An 18657-nucleotide genomic window follows, 5' to 3' on the forward strand; every position below is an offset into this window, starting at 1 on the left:
TTTGTGTGCATACAGCTTAATAATTATTCAAAAAAGGATTAATTTTTTAGAAATTCAGGTTTTAAAAACAAAACAAAGCCAATAATTTTTAATGGGAGTTAAATTTCTTGGATCTAAAACTGGGCGGAGAAGTTTTCAGTGTATACATGAGATTACTTTAAATTAACATAACATATATTTGAAGTGCACTTTAAAAATGCTAAGTGACACTTCTTTTGCAGTCTTTTATCTGTGTTCAAACACCAAACACAGCAATAACCCTTTAAGTGCAGGGTTCAGGAGGAGTAGTAGGAGTCTTCAAGCTCTTAAAATGTCAGCATCTAAATGATTCCAAAGATTAATTCCTTTGAGGTTGGTTTTGAGCACTGGAAATGAGATTTTTGTGATCAGAGCCTGTTGTGTGCTCATTCTCCCTTATCCTCAATGCTTAGCTCCTTGGCCAGTTTCAGCCAAATTTGCCAATGCATGGAGTTCTGGATGATGATTAATTCCTGCATGCTTTGGCAAGTGTTTGCATTTTAAGCAACTAAATAAAGGAGAAGTCTCAGCCGCCCCTTTTGAAAGAGAGCGGCAGTGAAACTCAGAGCTTAATAAAGCCAGATGCCTGCCCACCAGCCTGCCAGTCAGTGCGAGTAGAGTGGCTGGTCAGTTCTTGGGATCAGGCTTGGTTAGTGAACGAAGGTCACAAGTCTCCTATGAAACCAAGGTATGGGACAGTTGCTAGTAGTAGTAACTAACAATAAAACTTATTTCTTCTTTGCTTCCACAGATGTATAAATAAAGCTGTGAAAGCTTTTTGGGTAGCAAAGCTGCTCCTTCCAAGTTTTTGCTTGCATACCCTATTTTATAGGACTAAAAGGAATCTGTGGCTTTTTTCTTTTTCTGGAAGTCTTGCTGGGAGTGGTATTCTCATTACAAAGCCAAGGAGTTAGAAATATACAGTGCAAAATTATATTAAAACTGGAAATAAATGCCATCATAACAGCTTTCACGTACTTTAGTATTAATGTATTAATTCCAGGGGTTTTGAATTTATTCAGTGAAATGACTGCCATGTAGCAATTATCTCAGCTGTAATCTCTGCCCTGTTTGACTGTGGCCTGAGGAGGATGAACACTGTGGCTGCCATGGATATACCAGTATTAAGGTTTGATTTAAAAAAAAAAAAAAAAAAAAAAAAAAGTACATGTAACTTAGAAAATTTCAAGTGGTTATGTTTTCATGAACTGGTTAGTCTTTTGGTAAGAATTATTGCACAATTAAAATATGTTTAAAAAAAAAAGAAAAAAGGAAGGAGACTGTTCTCAAAATTGGAAATTTTGGAGGGGAAAGTGGCTGAAATACTAGGGTTGAAAGGATTTCCTAACTTTCATTTTAAAAAGTACAATTCAACAATAAATGGATAGGAAGAATTTATGAAAAGGGGATGGTTTTTCTTTGAGATGTATGATGTAAAATTGTGCACAGTGGAATGTAAAGATAGTAAAGCCATCTATGTTGTAAGTAAAGTGAGGATGGGATGCTTGCTACAAAGAAGTTACTAGGTTTTGCAAAACTAGGAAGTTCAAATTTTGGTCTCCGTCATGAAAGACGGTTCTGTTCTCATTGCATGCCTGTAATCTTTCTTCTGCTTAGGGCAATTGTGCAAGTGCTTAAGTCTGTTCTGATTATATTATGTATAAAAGATGGTATAAGTTGCTTATACAGTAAGAATATGGATAAGCAGAAGATACAGCAAAGATTAAGGAAACTTAATCTTTAAACAGAGAGCTGTAGATATATTTTTAAAAAAAAAAATCACTGGTTTGTGTCTCCTGATACTGTATTGTGTTTCAAGTCCTCCGAAAAGAAGATACAAAAACCAAATATGTACTTATAAAATTAGTATAATTTGTGTTTAAGTATATAATTCATATTACAAACTTTAAGAAAGAGTCTTATTTTTGTGAGAGATTAACATTTAAAAGGAAAAAATTTTCTGAAGTGTACTAGTTATTTAGGAACAAAAATAAAACTAATTTATTATTAGAAAGTAACTAAAAATAATTGAAACCAGTTGAATTCAAGTATAGGACTGTATCTGTGTTTTAATATGAATAAGTGTAGAAAGGCAAACAGACCTCAAGTCCTTATAAATAGCTTGTATGGAACATTGAGAGTAGCCATAGTATTTATAACTTGTACTTGAATTTGTGTGATTAACTGAAGTGATTTTTTTCAAATTGTTCTACACCTCACTGTAAGTAAAATGTGATTAAATTTTGGTGAGACTATTACTGCCTTAGCAGAGCTACTCTATTGACAAAAAATGAAATAAATGGTTTACAAAAAATCCTTTTGTGTGAAATTCACCAAATTGTGATCTGTGTTATTAAAAGTCAATTCTGTTTTACTATTTAGAGACACGTGGAGTATTGTTTGTAACAATGTGTATACAACAAAGAACAAAATACTTTACCTATTGATGTCTTTGAATTTAGAGAGAAGCTTGTACATGTTGTATACATGCGTTTTAAGGCCACGATGGAAGTCACAGAAAAGTAAACTACCTTGCTTTTTTTGTTGATGTTATGATCATGGATCATACTTATTTTCTTCAGGGTGACCTTTATTTTGATTTAATTGGCTACCTTTGTTATAAAGTTTTTTTCTTTCTTCCCAAGTAGTATATTGTGAAACCTTAAACCGTGTCTTTTCCAGAATAGTTGCGAATGATGTTTAGAAAGGTAATTCGATTTTCAGATTCTTATATTTCATGTGCTGAAGGATGGCTTAGGCTGCTTTTGATTGAGACTTTTCCTATTTTATTGAGCAGTGGTGTTCCAGGATCAAGCTGAATTGCACAACATAAGAAGGAAGCAGTGAGCATTTGATGGAAGCAGATAATAAAATGCATCAATTGTGTCAGCACCTCGTTGCAGTCACATCTGGCTTACTGTCAGGGTACCATTAGATTCCCGTGGTTTTATGTGCCAAAAATAATATGCTTTGTAGTTAATGGAACTAGGATATTTGCAGTTTGATTAAAAAAAAAATCATCCTATTTTCTTTCCGATCTTTGTTGGGCTTAAGTTCAATTTGAGCACAACCTTGTCTCCTTAAAATTTTACGACTGAAAGATCAATTGTTCTTTTGATCTGTTTCTTTCTTTCTCTTATTACAGTGAATCCAGCAGCCTGAGCAGCAGTGATGCTGGTTTGTTTACCAATGATGAGGGAAGACAAGGTATTGAAACAATCTTTCCCTTCTCCACCCCTCAAACCACATCAGTTGAAATTCTGTAAGCGTTACAAGTTACTCCACAGGTTAATTACTATATTTCAGTTGCTCTTACTATTTTAATGAGTTGAAGTATAGCTTGCTGTCTGGGTTTCTTGAAATGTTACCAGAGGGTGTCCTGAACCCATGACTTAGTCAAAAGCTGTCTTGAGAAGCAGTCTCTGTAATATAATAAACTTATAATTTGAGCATCTCCAAAAGATTATCTATACTAAGTTCTAATTCTTTTTTTGCTCCAATTTTTGGACAGGACTCTCTGATCATAGTACTGCTTCTCAAACTATTTTGAGGTGTCTTTTTTCTTTCTTTGCTTCCTAATTGATATGGCAGGATTTTATAGTTCTTTTTCATTCAGTGGTTTGTTTGAAGAGTAGTTTCAAAGAAACTACTTTTGCAGCAGTTTAATGTTGAGATTAGAAAATGCATGCTGTTTAAAATCTCTCCCCTCTTAAAAATTTTTTTCTTTAAAATACAGTGAAGATTCAAAGTTTTTCTTTAGTATGCATAATATTCTCATGTGTTCTTATGTGATAAAACTATTGAGGATGGAACTATAAGATTTTTTTTTTCCAGCTTTAGTGTTTATTGCTGTGTTTAAGTGCAACACATTTATCTGTATTATGCTAGCATCTTAGTAGCCAGCTCATGGACTAGGAAATTGCTCTCTTTGACAGTATACAAAAATGAGGCAAAAATAGTCTGTCAGGTGATTAAGACTTGCTTTTCTGTTGGCGATTCTAAGTTAATGGTAATGGAGATTATTTTCTTATGCAGTTTGCCACAGACTACTTGAGTGTGTGCAAGAAAACAAATCCTAACGTATAATTCAGTCTCTTCCAGTTTTTTTATCTTCTATTTTAATGTCACAGTAGGGAGATGATTTTTCAGACTTAGAACAGAGGTGTTACCTTCCTTGCTCAACAGCAACTTGTGCTACATAAAGTGTACCTCCCAGTCTGAGTATGTTTTTAGTTGTGCTAACACATAGCTTTTTTGAAGAATTTAGGCTCTCTTTGAAAGGTTCGATCAATCTTTTAACTTCAGATGAGAAGTATTTCAATATGAGACACATCAAAAGAATTTGCTTTTACTTCCCTATATTAATTTCTCTTTTGACTTGCAATTTTTAAAACTTGTCCTCTATATTTGTATGTAACGTGACCTACTGCATTTCATAATTACATACATTTTTGAAGTACCCTTCTGATATATTTGTATCAATATTTTTGTCCTTAAATCCTGAACTAAATTATTTAAATCTTTGAATAATATGGTTGAAAATACTTCAGTTACTTTTTGGTTTTCTTACATATTTTGTGGGAGGAGAAAAGGGGAGGGATTGGTGAACAACAGTGTTCTTTCACTGGTGTGATGTTACCTTTTTTAGTGTTCGTTCTTTACCGTAGAGCTCTAATTCTTATTTTCACCTGTTTGATTTTTTGAACCTTGATTCAGTTTGATTGTAATTTTCAAGCATAAAACAGTAGACCTGAAATAGTATTCTGAAATATAAATAAAAAGAACAACAATAATTAAACTTCAGAAGGATATTGTCAGGACAAAACATTATTTTTTTTAATCTCTACTTTGAACTAGTTATTTTATGGGTATGATCAGAAGACCATTAGCTTCACACTGGTTTTCAGACATTCTTAGATCTGCATTACACCTTTGGTTTTGTGAAGACTTTTCCATGAAGTTATTATCAGAGATCCTACTGCAAAACCGAAATCGTTTATTTTCTAATAATGCTTATCCTCGCCCCCCCCCCCCCCCCCCCGCAAAGAAAATGCTAGTAATTCTTATCTTTGTACTCTTATGAAGTAAGATGAGGTTATTTTATCTCTGTAAATTAATTTATAGCTGAGCTGAGACACATAAAATTGAAAAGAGTGAAGGAAGGGGGAAATAAATCTGATAAAAGTAAAGGAAAAGCCTAGGTGAGAGAAATGAAGCTGAAAGAGGACAGGATGAAAATGTTTTAAAGGAAGAACTGGCTGATTTTGTGGTCAGTTTTTAAAAGCTAGGCTGATTCTTGTCTTCCCAGTGTCCCTCCTCCAGGATATATGTTCAGAATATCAGCATCTTGACCTCATTTGTAGTTCAAATTTTCTGCACTTCTGACTTCAGGTTTCTGCTAACTCAAGTGGAGAATCAGAGATTGATTAATACAGCCTGGTGAAATACTTGGTTTAAATGATGTGCCTGCCATCATTCAGAAGTTTGGGTAGCAGAGGACAAGAGGATCCTGTTCTCCAGGGCAAGATTTGTTCATTTTGTGTCTCTGAGATTAAGAATCATCTCATTTATTGCAGACAAATACTCTTTATAAAACCCTAATTAATTTCCAAAGCATATTCATCCTATGGGACAGATATTCTAGAAAAGAAAGTGATCTAAAGCAGCAATTTCTTCAAGCAGTTGGCCAGTCACTTAAATAGTTGAGTATTTAGTTCTGAGCTTTGGAGTGCCTGACCTTGCAACTTACAATATTTTCCAAAATTGTTTCAGAAAGCGAAGGGAAATAAATTCCACCACAATAACTGTACTCTTCTGTGCACAGAGTTTCAACTTTCATAATTTGATTCAAGAAAACCAGGCGTAGCATAATTGGGGGTAGTAGTGGTTTAATTGATAGTTATATTTTAATTGCCATCAATTGGTATGATAAAAAAATTGCAGAGACTTGAAAATCCTGTGTTCAGCTTCTAATATGTGGTGTGCCATCTAACATTTTTTAAAAACCTTTATAACCTCTTCCTTTCCAGCCTGCCTCTGTTCAATCTCATAGCTTTTTTGTTTGATTTGTTTTGTTCCTATGAAGTCCTCATCTGAGCCTAGCCATGCTTGTCCTCCTTTTCCACGTTATCCAGGTGCTTACATTAGGTCATGTGAGAGGGCAAAAGCAGCTCTCTTGCTGTGCTCTATTCCGCTATTGTATTACCTTCTGGCAGAAGTAATTGGTACTCAATGTTTTGCAGTCCCAATGTGGCAAACGTTTTTCTTCTGTGAAACATTGCATACCCTGTACAGTTAGCCAGCAAAAGCTTAAAGATCATGGAAAATGCTCAGTGCAGGTGCAGTCAATGAGAAAAATAGTGGCTATCTGTTAACTGCTAACTATTAACAAACCTCAAGTGAATTCTTATGGGTTGTATTTTTTCAGAGGTTTGTAAATTGACCAACTTTGGGGTAAGATTTAATATAGTTAACAAAAACCCCAAATCCTATGCAAATATCAAGCCCTTGAGTATGGAGGTGGGAGAGCCTGCCAACAAAGTGAAGGAACTGAACAGTGGCTAGAGCTTATGTATCAGAAATCCTTGTGACTTTCCTTTTTCTTTCTACGCTTTCCTTGTTCCTAATAGCATTTTCATAAATGGCTGTTTGGGAATTATTAAGAACTTTAATATTAAGCAGTGTTATGCCTGGTGTAGAAAACTTTTGCAAGAAGTGTTTCAAAACAAAAAGTCTAATCTTACATTGCAACATATAATACAACTCTATTATAAGCCTAGCTAGTAGGATCACCTGCAGTTTCAAGGTTCTTTACAGGTGCATTTTACAAAGGCACTTTATAAGTTAAGCTTTCAACACAATGTTAACGAAACTGTAACATTATTCAAACACTAGTTGATGTTATTGCTGTTTTGGGAAAAAAAAAAAAAGTCAAATTGCAAGTATATTCTTTAATGAATTTTATAGTGTGGGTATGGCAAATAAAACATTATATTCTGCATTCCTAGTCCATCTACACCTACTAGTACACTTGGGGAAATTCAAAGTTTGACTTAAGACCTCTTAAATCATGACATGCAGCACTTGAAATGTCCTTTAAGATCTAAGCAAGTAGGAAGGAAAATTATATTAATAAAGTGTTAAACAGTTAAAATTGGAGAAGGTCAGGGAATGTCAGAGTTCTGCTGTGGATGTGGCTAAGCTTTTAAAGATAGCTGTTCATTATTTTATGATTAAACATATATTCATTACTGTGTCCTTTATGAAGATGACCCACTACTGATTCGGTATATGAGAGTTCCATCCTTTTGTCTTCTGTAGTGAGAAGCTAATTTGGACCTTGTATAGCATCTCAGTAGCTGCAGGTGTCAGGGTGTCATTCTCCATGTATAAAAGAAATGGAAAGTGCAATTCCAGGTGTAATCACATGGGTTTTGAACTGTGTGGCTAATTAGTTTATAGTCTCTGCAGGTGAAAAAGAAATAACATGGAGTTGTTGTGTATGACCTGAATAGTTGAAATCCTAAATATTGCATGTGGATCACAGTGGTAGATGTGAACATAAAGCTGAGATCATGTGATATCCTTGGTCCAATTTATTAACAGCACACCTGTACTGTCCTCTTACTGAAGAGCAGGGTATGATATTACATTGGATGGGAGGGGTGGGATGAGGCCATCATGCGAAGTTTTCAAGCTTGAATCAGAAGAACTAGCTGCTTAAATTGAATGGCATCCTGCTATCCGTTTTGCCAGGGTGGCTCCATAGAGCACAAAGAGCAAGATGCAATGTGCCTCTGTGGATGAGTAACTTAAGCTTCTGCTTTCCTGAAAATCCTGTGTGTTATAGTTAATCTTCTGGTATCTCCAAATGATTATTATAGCCGTTAGCAGTGTTGTTTGGGTTTTTTTGTTTTTTGCCTAGAAAGAGGTATACTGGTCATGGAAATGAGGCTGGCATCTTAGTCCATGTGCTATTGCTCTCTGTGTGCAAGGTGATGGATAATGGAGCAGCACAGTATCAGGTGGTGTTTATAGGACAGCGATGCTGAATTCTTTTCATGGGAGCCTCTCAAAGTAGGTTGTGGCAAGCACACGTACACCATATGTGACTGCTATGGAGGGTGGTCTGGGCATTTTGAAATAAAACTAGGACAAGGAGGAAAACTCTGTGTGCAGTGGAAAGTCTGTTTGTTATAATCCTGTACGCTGTAGCTAAAATAAGATTCAGGTGAAGCTATTCTGCTGTTCTGAACATGAAACTGATAGTGATGCAAATAGGGTCTGTGTTCATAGAGAAACCATAAGAAGCCCATATAAATAGTTTTCTAGACTTCTTAAAGGGGAAGGCAAGTAGTTTAACATGAAGGAGTGGTAATTAGATAAATATGTAGACTCAGTAATACAGAAGAGAAAATTAGGGTAACAGTAATTGGAGGGAGGGGAAGGATTATAAATAAATAAAGCCAGGAACTGAAGTGCCTTGAAAAATTTAGAATTGAAGTTGACTTTTCTGAGCCTTCAATTGGTTTTTGGTTTGTATTTTTTTTTTTTTTTAACTGATCAGTACAGTTATAATTGAATGTAAATTGCTTGGAAATAATTCCTTGAAGCATTAGCATTACCCAGAAACAAGTTTTGTTGTATTTTAAATATGTGGCTAGGAGAATGCATGGGCTCAGAGATGAGTTTTTGGGCATCTGGATGTGGTTTTAGCTTTCCTGTAGCTAAGAAGAATACGGTAATTTGCTGTGGTCTTGTGCTGAATAGAGGTTCAGCAGCCCTAAGAGGAAAGGACAGTGTAGTGAATCTTCTGAAGTATTTTGAAGTCAAAAATGCTTCTTTGAATTTTTAATTCTCAGAAGTTCATGTTTGCTATGGATACTGCGTTGCCTGTAGAGAGCTGCAAATTAAGTAGGATAAAACCCAAGTATTTGGTTACCAAACTCTTGAGCGGGGAGGCCTCTATGTTATATTGCCTATACATGAGAGGTTGGGAATTGATGAAATGCAGTGGTCTTCCCTGACTCCTTTTGAAAATGTCATCCCTTCAGGGTGGAGCAGCTGGTAAACAAAATGCCTGTGGGTGCTCTCACCTGCATGAAAATGGTAGTAATAGGGTTATGCTCGCCTCAAGGGGATAGTATGATTGAATATGGTCGAAGGATTCAGAGTTGTTTAGAATGTACGGACAAGGAAGCTAAAAACCAGGTATACCTGGATTCTACTGTCACGTGGGAGAAGCCTATGAAGTTCAGATCTGAAGTCCTTTATTCTGCCTTTGGCAGTAAGCAACGTAAGTGCTTAGGGAAGTATATAATAGCATAACAGGTAAGATTTCTTAACAGATAGTTGCTTAACATATTAATATTCATATTGCACAAAGAAGAAAAGTAATTTTGTATTTTTTCCCAAAGAACTGTTGTTGGGCATATAGCGAAGATACCAGTTTCCTTTCATAGCCACTGTTTGCCGTGTCCTGCAGTCCACCAACCCAGTCTTTAATCCTAGGTCTTTCTTCCAAGACTGCACTGCGTACCTCTTACAGACTTTTGTCCTTGAGCTGATTATGAAACCCAATTTCAGAACTCTCTACTTAATTTCGTAGCTGAATTATGTGTAACAAGACTTCTTTTGAGCTCCTGATAGTATTTTTTCTTAGTCAAGTTATCTAGAGCTCTCATGACAAAATATTCAGACAAGGTTTATCTACATAAGAGTTTGGAAGGTCTCTGTTCAGTACTCTTAGACATCCTTCAAAGCAACCATACCTGGCTGTAACAAAATGAAGATAGAATTAATGGTGAATGCCTTTGTGAAATGTCATAGCTATAAACGAGGATTAGAATAAATACAGAGAGTAATCTGAAATGCACCAGGAACGCAAAGAAACTTAAATCTTATTTGGACCTATATATCTCTTTGTACCTGTTTTCCGCTTCCTCCATCTAAAAGTTTCTGTTCTCTAGCCTCTGCTAATTTTGCTGATAGTAGTGATCATTAAAGATGTAAGGATCACGTTTCACCTGCAAGTGACCAGTGAGGGGCCTTAATTATTCTATATCTTTCTAATTACTTGTCCTAATGAAGGTTTACAGCCATTTTCACTTGTGCTTGGTCTTGAAGTATTGTTTTCTTTGCAACAATTTATTTGGAGAAAGTGTGTTGAATTTTATTTTTCCTCAGATTTTGGCTTGGCTTTTCATTATTTATATTTTCCCATTGCGAGGCTGAGTGGCAATGAAATTTTACATGAATGCTTTTTGTTCTTGAAAATTGTGTCTAATAAATCTTGCATTTGTGTCTTGCTTAGTCCTGCCTAATTAAAAATTGAAATGTCAAAAAATAATTTATATGCAGAAACAGTGAGGCATGGTTTGGATACTTTGAAGTAGAATTAAAAGATACAGCACATTCTTTGAAATCTAATTTTTGGGTGCAAGAAAGGAAACTTGCCATGTCTTATGAAGATATTTTCTATCATCTTCTGTAAACTACCTGGTTTGTATAAAAGAACATGTTTTAAAACAGACATAGCAATTTATTTTTAGTTGCCAGTGTGTTTATGAGCTAAGTTTAAGATCGGATTTTCAGTTTTGTCTTACTTTTGACTTTAAATCCATATATTTAAATACTGCATCTATGAATATTGTCAGTAAATATGACCAGCTTTGTGGTATAATGCTGTATAATTCTCAATCACATGACACTGTCAGTTTTCATTTAAAATCAACTTTTTCAAAACTTGTTTCTAAATGAACTTAATCAGACTAACTTAATTTAGTCACATCTGTTCATGATTGTTTTCCCCTTTTACTAGACATACAAATCATGAAATTAAGCTAATTATAAACCATTATCAGCTGCAAAGAACTAGTTTCACAGTTTTATACCTTTTAATTCCCTGCAGGAGATTAAGGCTTGGTTTTTGTTAATATGTAAAGTGCAGTAACTTAAATGGATTTCCCTGCAGTTATTGCCAAAGGATTAACTAGTTTATTATTGTTTTTCACTATTGAAATTGGTTTTAAAACATTACATTTTATGTGGTTTCATTGATGGCAAAGCTTGTCATGCTATTGAGAAACATTTTCCAAATAGAACTGCTATATACAAGTAATTGTTATACAGCTATAAAGTAAAAGAAATAATTGTCCTGTCAGTGTTTATTGATGGTAACATCTGATTTTTATCTTCTCTGCTCCTCCCTCTTTTTTGGGGTGCTTGCGGGGATACTGTCCTCACACAGGTGATGATGAGCAGAGTGATTGGTTTCATGAAAATGAATCTGGTGGAGCGTGTGGAATTACAGGAGTCATTCCATGGTGGGAACAAGAAGACTCTACAGAGCTGGAGAGAGAATTGCCTGATCCAGTCTTTGAAAGTATCTTAACTGGTACTTTCCCTCTTATGTCCCGTTCAGGGAGGAGAGGTAAGTAGCAATCAAGCAAATGCAAACTCAGTACAGTAGAAAGATGTCTGTGCACTATACAAAATATGTAAAATTTTGACAAGATCTTGGAGTTACCAGTTTGTTTCCTTGAACTATTTCATTTTTAAGATATTAGAGAGACATAATTAAAAAGTCAATGATTAGAAAAATCAAAGTGTAAAACTTGGCTCATTTTGATAGCCTACTCTTTTATTTGTTGTCTCGATGTTTGCATTGAGAATTATTAAGCGTTATTTAAAGTGAATCTTTATATTCCATTTTGTTCCTAGCTTCTGTGATAGCACTTAGAATTCTATAGAAGTTCATTAATTCAAAGGCTGGAAAGACTAGTGTGACCGTCTGCTTTGCTTTATGGTTGGGCCATATTGTTTGTAGAGAAGAGGGAAGGGTTCCTTTAGAGCAAGGACTGAGATTGTAACTTAGAAAATATCCTTTTTTTTTTTTTTTCTTTAAAATACTTTAGACAACTGTGGATCCAGTGTATCCAATGGTAAGTTGTACTAGTGTTTGACTGCATTTATAGCTAGGAACCCACTCTTAAGATTGAAGTTCTCAGATCTCAGCTTGCTGACAAAGAATTTTGTTGTACCTTCCTTCTGCCCCAAGGATCTCCTTTCACATTCAAATACAGATATTTTATGTGAGCAGTGGTCAAATCACTTTTAAACTACTCTGCACACTGAATGCATTGAATTCTTTTGTGAGGCTTATTTTCCGCATGCTTAAATTTGTTTCTGAGGACTTGGTCTCTGCATATTCACCAGATTTAACATTTTCTAGTACTAATGAAGTTGTAAGCGATGCAAAAATCATTTTCCTACTGTAGTTCAGTATGCTCTGCTTAGGCAGCCAGCTGTGCATAGAACTAGGATGGCAGTAAGAAAACCTACAGTAATGTTCATTTTCATGACAACTTAGCCTTTCTCTCACTTTTCCCATTCTGTGCATTTTGTTTCCACCAGTACAATGTTTGATACTATATTAAGATGGTTTTGTTTAACTGAAATCAGATTAATAGATTGGTATGCAATGGTGAATTTTATTGGTTGTATGGTATAGGAAATATTCTTAAATCGATTCGTATTCCTTTCTTGTAGGTTTCCAGGGTAGATTTAGTCATCTTCATGGAGTGCCAGCAAGAAACATAAAAAAGGCTTCAGGAAACCAGAATGCATTGGTAGGTGCTTTTATTGTTGGAAGCTAATGTGCGCTGTTCTTAGAGTTGTTTTTAAAAAAGCATACTCCTCTCATGCTTATTTCCTAATGCTGTAGATAGGTAATGGAATGGTAAGACTACAGTGCCACTGCTGCCTGATACTCTTCCCACTACAATTCTATTGTAATGGAATATTTGTGTGTATTTGTGTGTATTTGAATGGCAGAAACAGTCTGAGACTGTTTCTCAGTACTTATTTCGAACTGAGTGAAGGAAGGGGTTAGGGGGGTATTATTTAACATTTTCAGTATATATCTTGTGTGTACAAAAACATGTTTCTCTCCTCTTACAATGAAAATCAAACCATAGTTATTTGAAGTTTTTCTGATACTGAAAGCATTCTAGGATGGATTGTGGTACAGTTATGATTTGATTCCCCACCTCCCAAAAGTCTGCTTTGAAAAATCTATCCTTATTGTCTTTTGTTTGGTTGACTTCTGTGTGGTCAGGGGAAAGGGTATATACAAAATATTTAAAGCAAGTTAGCAATGCACTTGTCATAGACATGCGTTCCTTTGGATTGAGTCTGTTCTAAGGCTGTGACTACAAATGAGAGATGTTTGAGGTTTTTTAGTAGCTTCAGCTTTAGGAGTAATGTTTATAAGTGAAGGGAAAAAAAAATCCAACTGTCCTCGCATTTTTGTACAGTCTAATCATTGGATTTTCCCGTAGCTTTTTTCTAAAGTAAGATTCTAATGAATTTTTAAGAATTTGTTCTTTGGAGGAGGGCGTGAGGAGAAGAGAGACTTGACATTTTAAATTAAAATGTTACAATGTATTCATTGCAGTGCAGTCTATTCCTTTCTTATCAGAATAGTGTTTGGAAGAGAAGGAGAATGTGGGAGACTCTTTGTCTGTGTGTAATAAATATATCCCAGCACTATAAATACTGTGACATTGATGTTGTTATTTCAGAACATTAAATGTTTTCAAATTTTAATTTGCCTAAACAAAATAATGTCCTTCTGAGAAATATAAGAGCTATTATATGTGGAGAGAATAGAAAGGAACTGTTAGAAATTTAACTTGTTTTGAAGAGGGAAAGTTTTTATAATTGAAGTCCCTGTCCAATAATTGCCATTTGGAGCTGAATGAGATGCTTTAAAACCTTGGCCTGTGATCTCTGCTGTTCGTGGTTGTGAATTAGATGAATGCCATCTAGTTCTTGGTTTCCTGTCTACCTATTTTTATTTTTGGTTCAGTGCTTGCTTGAGCATATCTGGGATTTGTAGCCCATTTTCTAGGCTTATTGCAATTTCACCCTGGTATTTTATAGGAGCTATTATAACTGATAGGTTAGCTTCATGGTATTGATGATACATGGCTTAACTACCCTAAAAACTGCCTTTTCCTCTAAATTGTAAAAAGGTGATTAAATTTCAATTGATGAAGATATACTGTGATTGCATATATATAATAAAAAATCCTAATGTTTATTTTCTGTTATGCTTTCTGGATTGTCCTTAGGAGCCCATTTTGTCTTCCAGTCATGATATCTCATATATAAAGTTGATATCGTAGTTCCCTTTATAACAAAAATGCAAGCCGATCTACCAAAGACTGGTAATTCAGTTACCTCCAGTTATTAAATATATCATTTACATAGTGTTGTGAAACAAGGTTGACATCTGAGCGTACCTTCTAAGCCACTATGTTTAGGCAGGAGTGCATATATAGAATGGATGTGCAGTTGGCTCTTCAGATGCAGTGTTTTCTGACCTTCTTAATGACTATTTATGTGTGTGGGCACATCTGCTGCATCCATCTTTGCAAATGTAGCTGTATAAGCCAGAGCTCATGTGCTTCCTTTTGTCAGTGATTGCTTCTTAAAGAAAATCTTTTTTAGATACTCCAATCCAATGACAAAAAAAAGTCATTTAATACCTGTGACATCTGATAACGCAGAACAAGAAGTAATTACTGCTATTAGATGGTAACAGTGAAGAAGAGCAAGAATGCTTTTAGAAAGATTAATATCCTGAGGAAAGAACACTGCAGACTCAACTCATTAAACAGAGTTGTGGTGTGACTTAATTCTTTCTTTTTAACAGCGAGGAGTCTGGTGTCTGTATCACTGCTTTTACACAGACTTTAAAGGGAGACAAAGTAAAAAATCGAGTTTCCTACTGAGATACATTACCGAAAAGACACACGCTATATACTGTAATCAGTCTAAGGATGTGCGGTTTGTATCTAGGGAATATGAGCATGTAGTTAGCCCTTTGCATACAGTCAATGTATGTTTAAACTTTTTTGGAAAGGTTTAGTTGAAGGCTCGCAATTATAGCAGCTAGCAAAGCCTTGAAGAGATTACTGGTTTAGGGAAGGCAGAATGAGTGGCTATGTTAGTACCTTGATATATCATCATCATCTGTCAAAAAGTGTTTTAACGCCCAACTGTTTGGGTGTTTTCTTGTAAGAGACACATCAGGCTAGGAGTGTGATTGTTACTTGCTATATACCAAGGAAACTGCTAGCTTAAGTCATTTTCACACCACGGTTTCTAGAAGCAGTGGGAGCTGAGAATCAGAGGAAGAATGCTGCTCTTTATGGACCAGTCAGTGAGCTTTAATTTGAAGTAGCCACAGCTGGCACTCAGATTCTGTCCAGATGCTCTTCCTGCATTTCATTGATGAGTTGTTTAATTTGAACAAACTTATGGGTCTTTCTGTCATCAAGCATACTGCCTTTGGGTCAAAACGCTTTTCTAATGATCGTACAACACTGGACAAGCACGAGAGAAGTAAAAACCTCGCATGCAAATACTATGAAAATCTTCACCTAATCCAATGTGCAAGTTGAATGAGTTGTCATACAGCAGATGACAACTGGAAAAGCTGAGCAAGAAAAAGAAAAAAAAATTCATCACAATGGATTATATCCTTTGGATTGTCCAATTTACTTAAGATAGGCACATTTATTATGGAATCCATAATTAAATGGTTTGTCAGGCATATATTTTGGCATACAGTTATAATGCTGGCATTTCATGTCTTCATTGCCTTGTTTTGTGGCAGCATCATTTGTAACAGAACTTTATTTGAAAAGAAATAGAAAAACATGTGGCTTTTCTAATACGCTATGCTTTCGATCCCGCCTGTTTCAAGTTGCAGAACTTTGTAATTCTAATCAGAAACATGATATATGTACTTTCATACCATACCAGTATTTCATGTACTCTTTTAATAAGGTATATTGCATGAAATCTTATTGTGCTTGGTTGAATTCTGCAGTTATACGTGATTAGCTATTCCCAACCCCCACATTCTTCTGTTAAGCAAAAGTTCTACAATTTAGAAGTAGTGTTCTAGGAATGAAATGCTGATTTCTTAGAAGGAAAGCTTTCTTCGTCCAGTCTTTTTTTCTATATGTGTTTATAGACTTGCACGTCATTTATCTAGTACTATATCTCTGTCCTTTCCAACAAATTAGACATGAAACTTTGGTATTTAGCAGAATAAAATCAGAAATCTAACATTTTAAATGCATTGGAAATGTGAAGGTTCATGTCTATGATGTAGAATACTAGATGAACTCTTTACCTTCAATGATTAAGACTGCCATACTTTTCTCAGATGGATTCCTGGGGAGATCACAGAAGCCCTAATTAAAGAAAATAAGAGTTAATAATTACAGCTAGTGAAAATAGAACGTGACTACTTTTTTGTTTCTTTCAAAATGTTTTGCCTAACTTACTACTCAATGACTGAAAAATTTCACTTTTATTCACAACTCCATACAAATAAGCGGAGGTTGTAAAAATCAGTGCTCCTGTCTTAGCTGTTCCCTGTGTGGTTCTAGATACAGTTCCTTCCCTGAGACAGGGAGAGACATTGTAGGGTTTTGTTGAAGGACTCTTTTGTGTTGGCTCTTCCTCCCTGGATTGTCTGTCAGGGCTGGAAGCTGGCAAGTGATTTCACTGGGCTAAAGTGCAAAAAACATGACCAATAAAAGTGATGCTTTCTCTTGACTCTGCCAATTTTTCCATTCATCACCTTTATGTCATGGGGTTTGATTTCATAATATTAAAGACAGCCTATTTTAAGTCTGGCACTCCTAGGACTGATTTTTCTTTTTGCACAGCTGTACTGTTGAGCTTGACTATACATAGTTGTAATTATTCAAAAAGGACTTAAAGAATGAAAGCTACATTTCAGAGACCTGTTATCTGAAGGTGTCTGGGTATTTCTGTCAAATCCTGTGACTCTTGTTCAAAAATTCCAAAATAAAAGAGCTTTTCTCAAAAAATTGTTGACAGATAACTGCTAGTCTATTGATGTGAGGAGAAAAGATGTATTGAGCACTCATGCTTTCTGTTAATTGCTTTCAAAATGTAAAATCAAATCAAACATTTCTGCTTCTAAGTTCTTTCTAACTGAAGAAACAGCCAGGTGTTTTCAGGAATTTTTCTTGTCAAAATATTTTGGAAATTGAGTGAAATGGTATTAAATAAGAAACCTTGTTACAGATTGAAGGAATGTTTTCTTAGAGTAAGTTGGGTGTTGTTTTTGCAGTACTGGTCAGAAGCCTCTTTATGGATGCTCTGCAACTTTTAGAAAAACATTACTTCTCAAGTTTAAAGTTGATTTGGTGTTGTGGAGAATTCTTTTACACTGGATGTGTGGCATATAGTCAGAACACAATGCAGTTTCAGTTAGGTGCATGAAATAACTTATCTATAAATTTTAATTATTTTCTTCAGTTAATTACTTTTGTCATTTGGGGATATGTGAGTGGTATCAGATGATGTCTGCTAACAAAACTGAACTCTTGTTGGTTTCCAGACTTTCACTCATTCAAGATCAGGAATATTAGGCCTCTGTGTCCGAGGATGACACTTTGAAACCTTTCGCTGCTAAAGCTGCGAATGAATTTTCTTTTAAATGGGTAGGAGCTTTTGGTTTTTTGTAATGGGGGTTTCAGTAAGATTTCCTGTCATCAAATATATTTTTAGCTATTTAAAGCATTTCTTGCTATGCTTTCCCTTTTATTTTTAAAATTTTTTCCTTGTTTGTAATTGTTCTAATTTATATCTGCTTATGCAAAATGTAGTAAGTCATGCTGTTTTAATCCTCACCTTAGTTAACCCAGTACCTTAGTTTTACAACATAGAGTAGAAGGACAAACTGCCTTGAGGAGTGGGTGTTTTCCTGCACTCATGTGCTTCCTGCATATGTGATTTTTCAGACAGAAAAATTCAGGTTGTTAGCAGAGGAGGTGCTGCTGTGACAGCAGTTCAGGTCCCGCCTTTGATTCTTCCAGTGTTGGGTCACTATTGGCAAAAATGCTACAATGTTCCTAAGGAATGAGTCAAATGGCACTCTTATAGACTTCAGAGCTTAGGTTGAAATGGCTTTATATTATGAGAAAACAAAAGGAAAAAAAAGCTTCTGTCACATTTCAAAACCCCATTATAAACAATGTAGGTTTCAAAAATGGGATGTAAGTATTGGGGATGATGTTGACTTGTGATGTTCTTAACTTTATGTATCTAATATTTTTTGGAGAACTGCTTACTGTTCTTACTATGCAAAATACATAGCAGGTGTAAGAGGTTCTTTTTTCCACAAATTAATTTTCAAGTGCATTTTTGCTAAAGCTTTCACTTATACTGATGCAAGCTTAATATAACTTGTTCTACCTGCCATAGTAAGCACCTGATGGAAGAGTAAAAGCTTTTTAGTGACTTTAGTAATAGCTTAGCATACTTACTCATCAAAAGAATCATAATTACAGCTGTACCATGTTTCATAGTAGGTCAGTGTTTTTCCAAGTTATTCCCATCACTGGTAGTACCAATGGTGGTACCCATACTTAAGGCACAGTTAAATATTGTTATCGTTCAAGGCAGAACACTAGAATTAGTAGACCGGTTCTGTCATATAGTTGTAACTGTTACAAAGTATTTTGAATTCTATTTATCCTTTATGAGATCTGAGTGTTTTGATAAAGTCTGTCTTAAAACCTACAT

At 35.2% G+C, this 18657-nt stretch overlaps 1 protein-coding gene across 2 annotated transcripts in view; it reads left to right on the forward strand.

Moving 5' to 3' along the window:
• GPATCH2 (G-patch domain containing 2) overlaps positions 1 to 18657 on the forward strand; it is a 124147-nt gene that overhangs the window by 11234 nt on the left and 94256 nt on the right. Inside the window, exons 3-6 of one of the 2 annotated variants that reach the window (XM_082307729.1) lie at positions 3164 to 3225; positions 11267 to 11449; positions 11934 to 11960; positions 12568 to 12647. In XM_082307729.1, the coding sequence (XP_082163855.1) occupies positions 3164 to 3225; positions 11267 to 11449; positions 11934 to 11960; positions 12568 to 12647 (352 nt within the window). The remainder of the gene's footprint in view (positions 1 to 3163; positions 3226 to 11266; positions 11450 to 11933; positions 11961 to 12567; positions 12648 to 18657) is intronic. The other variant, XM_082307730.1, reaches the window with a different exon arrangement.

The sequence above is a fragment of the Platalea leucorodia genome (assembly GCF_965183815.1).
Source record: "Platalea leucorodia genome assembly, chromosome: 3".
Classification (NCBI taxonomy): Eukaryota; Metazoa; Chordata; class Aves; order Pelecaniformes; family Threskiornithidae; genus Platalea; species Platalea leucorodia.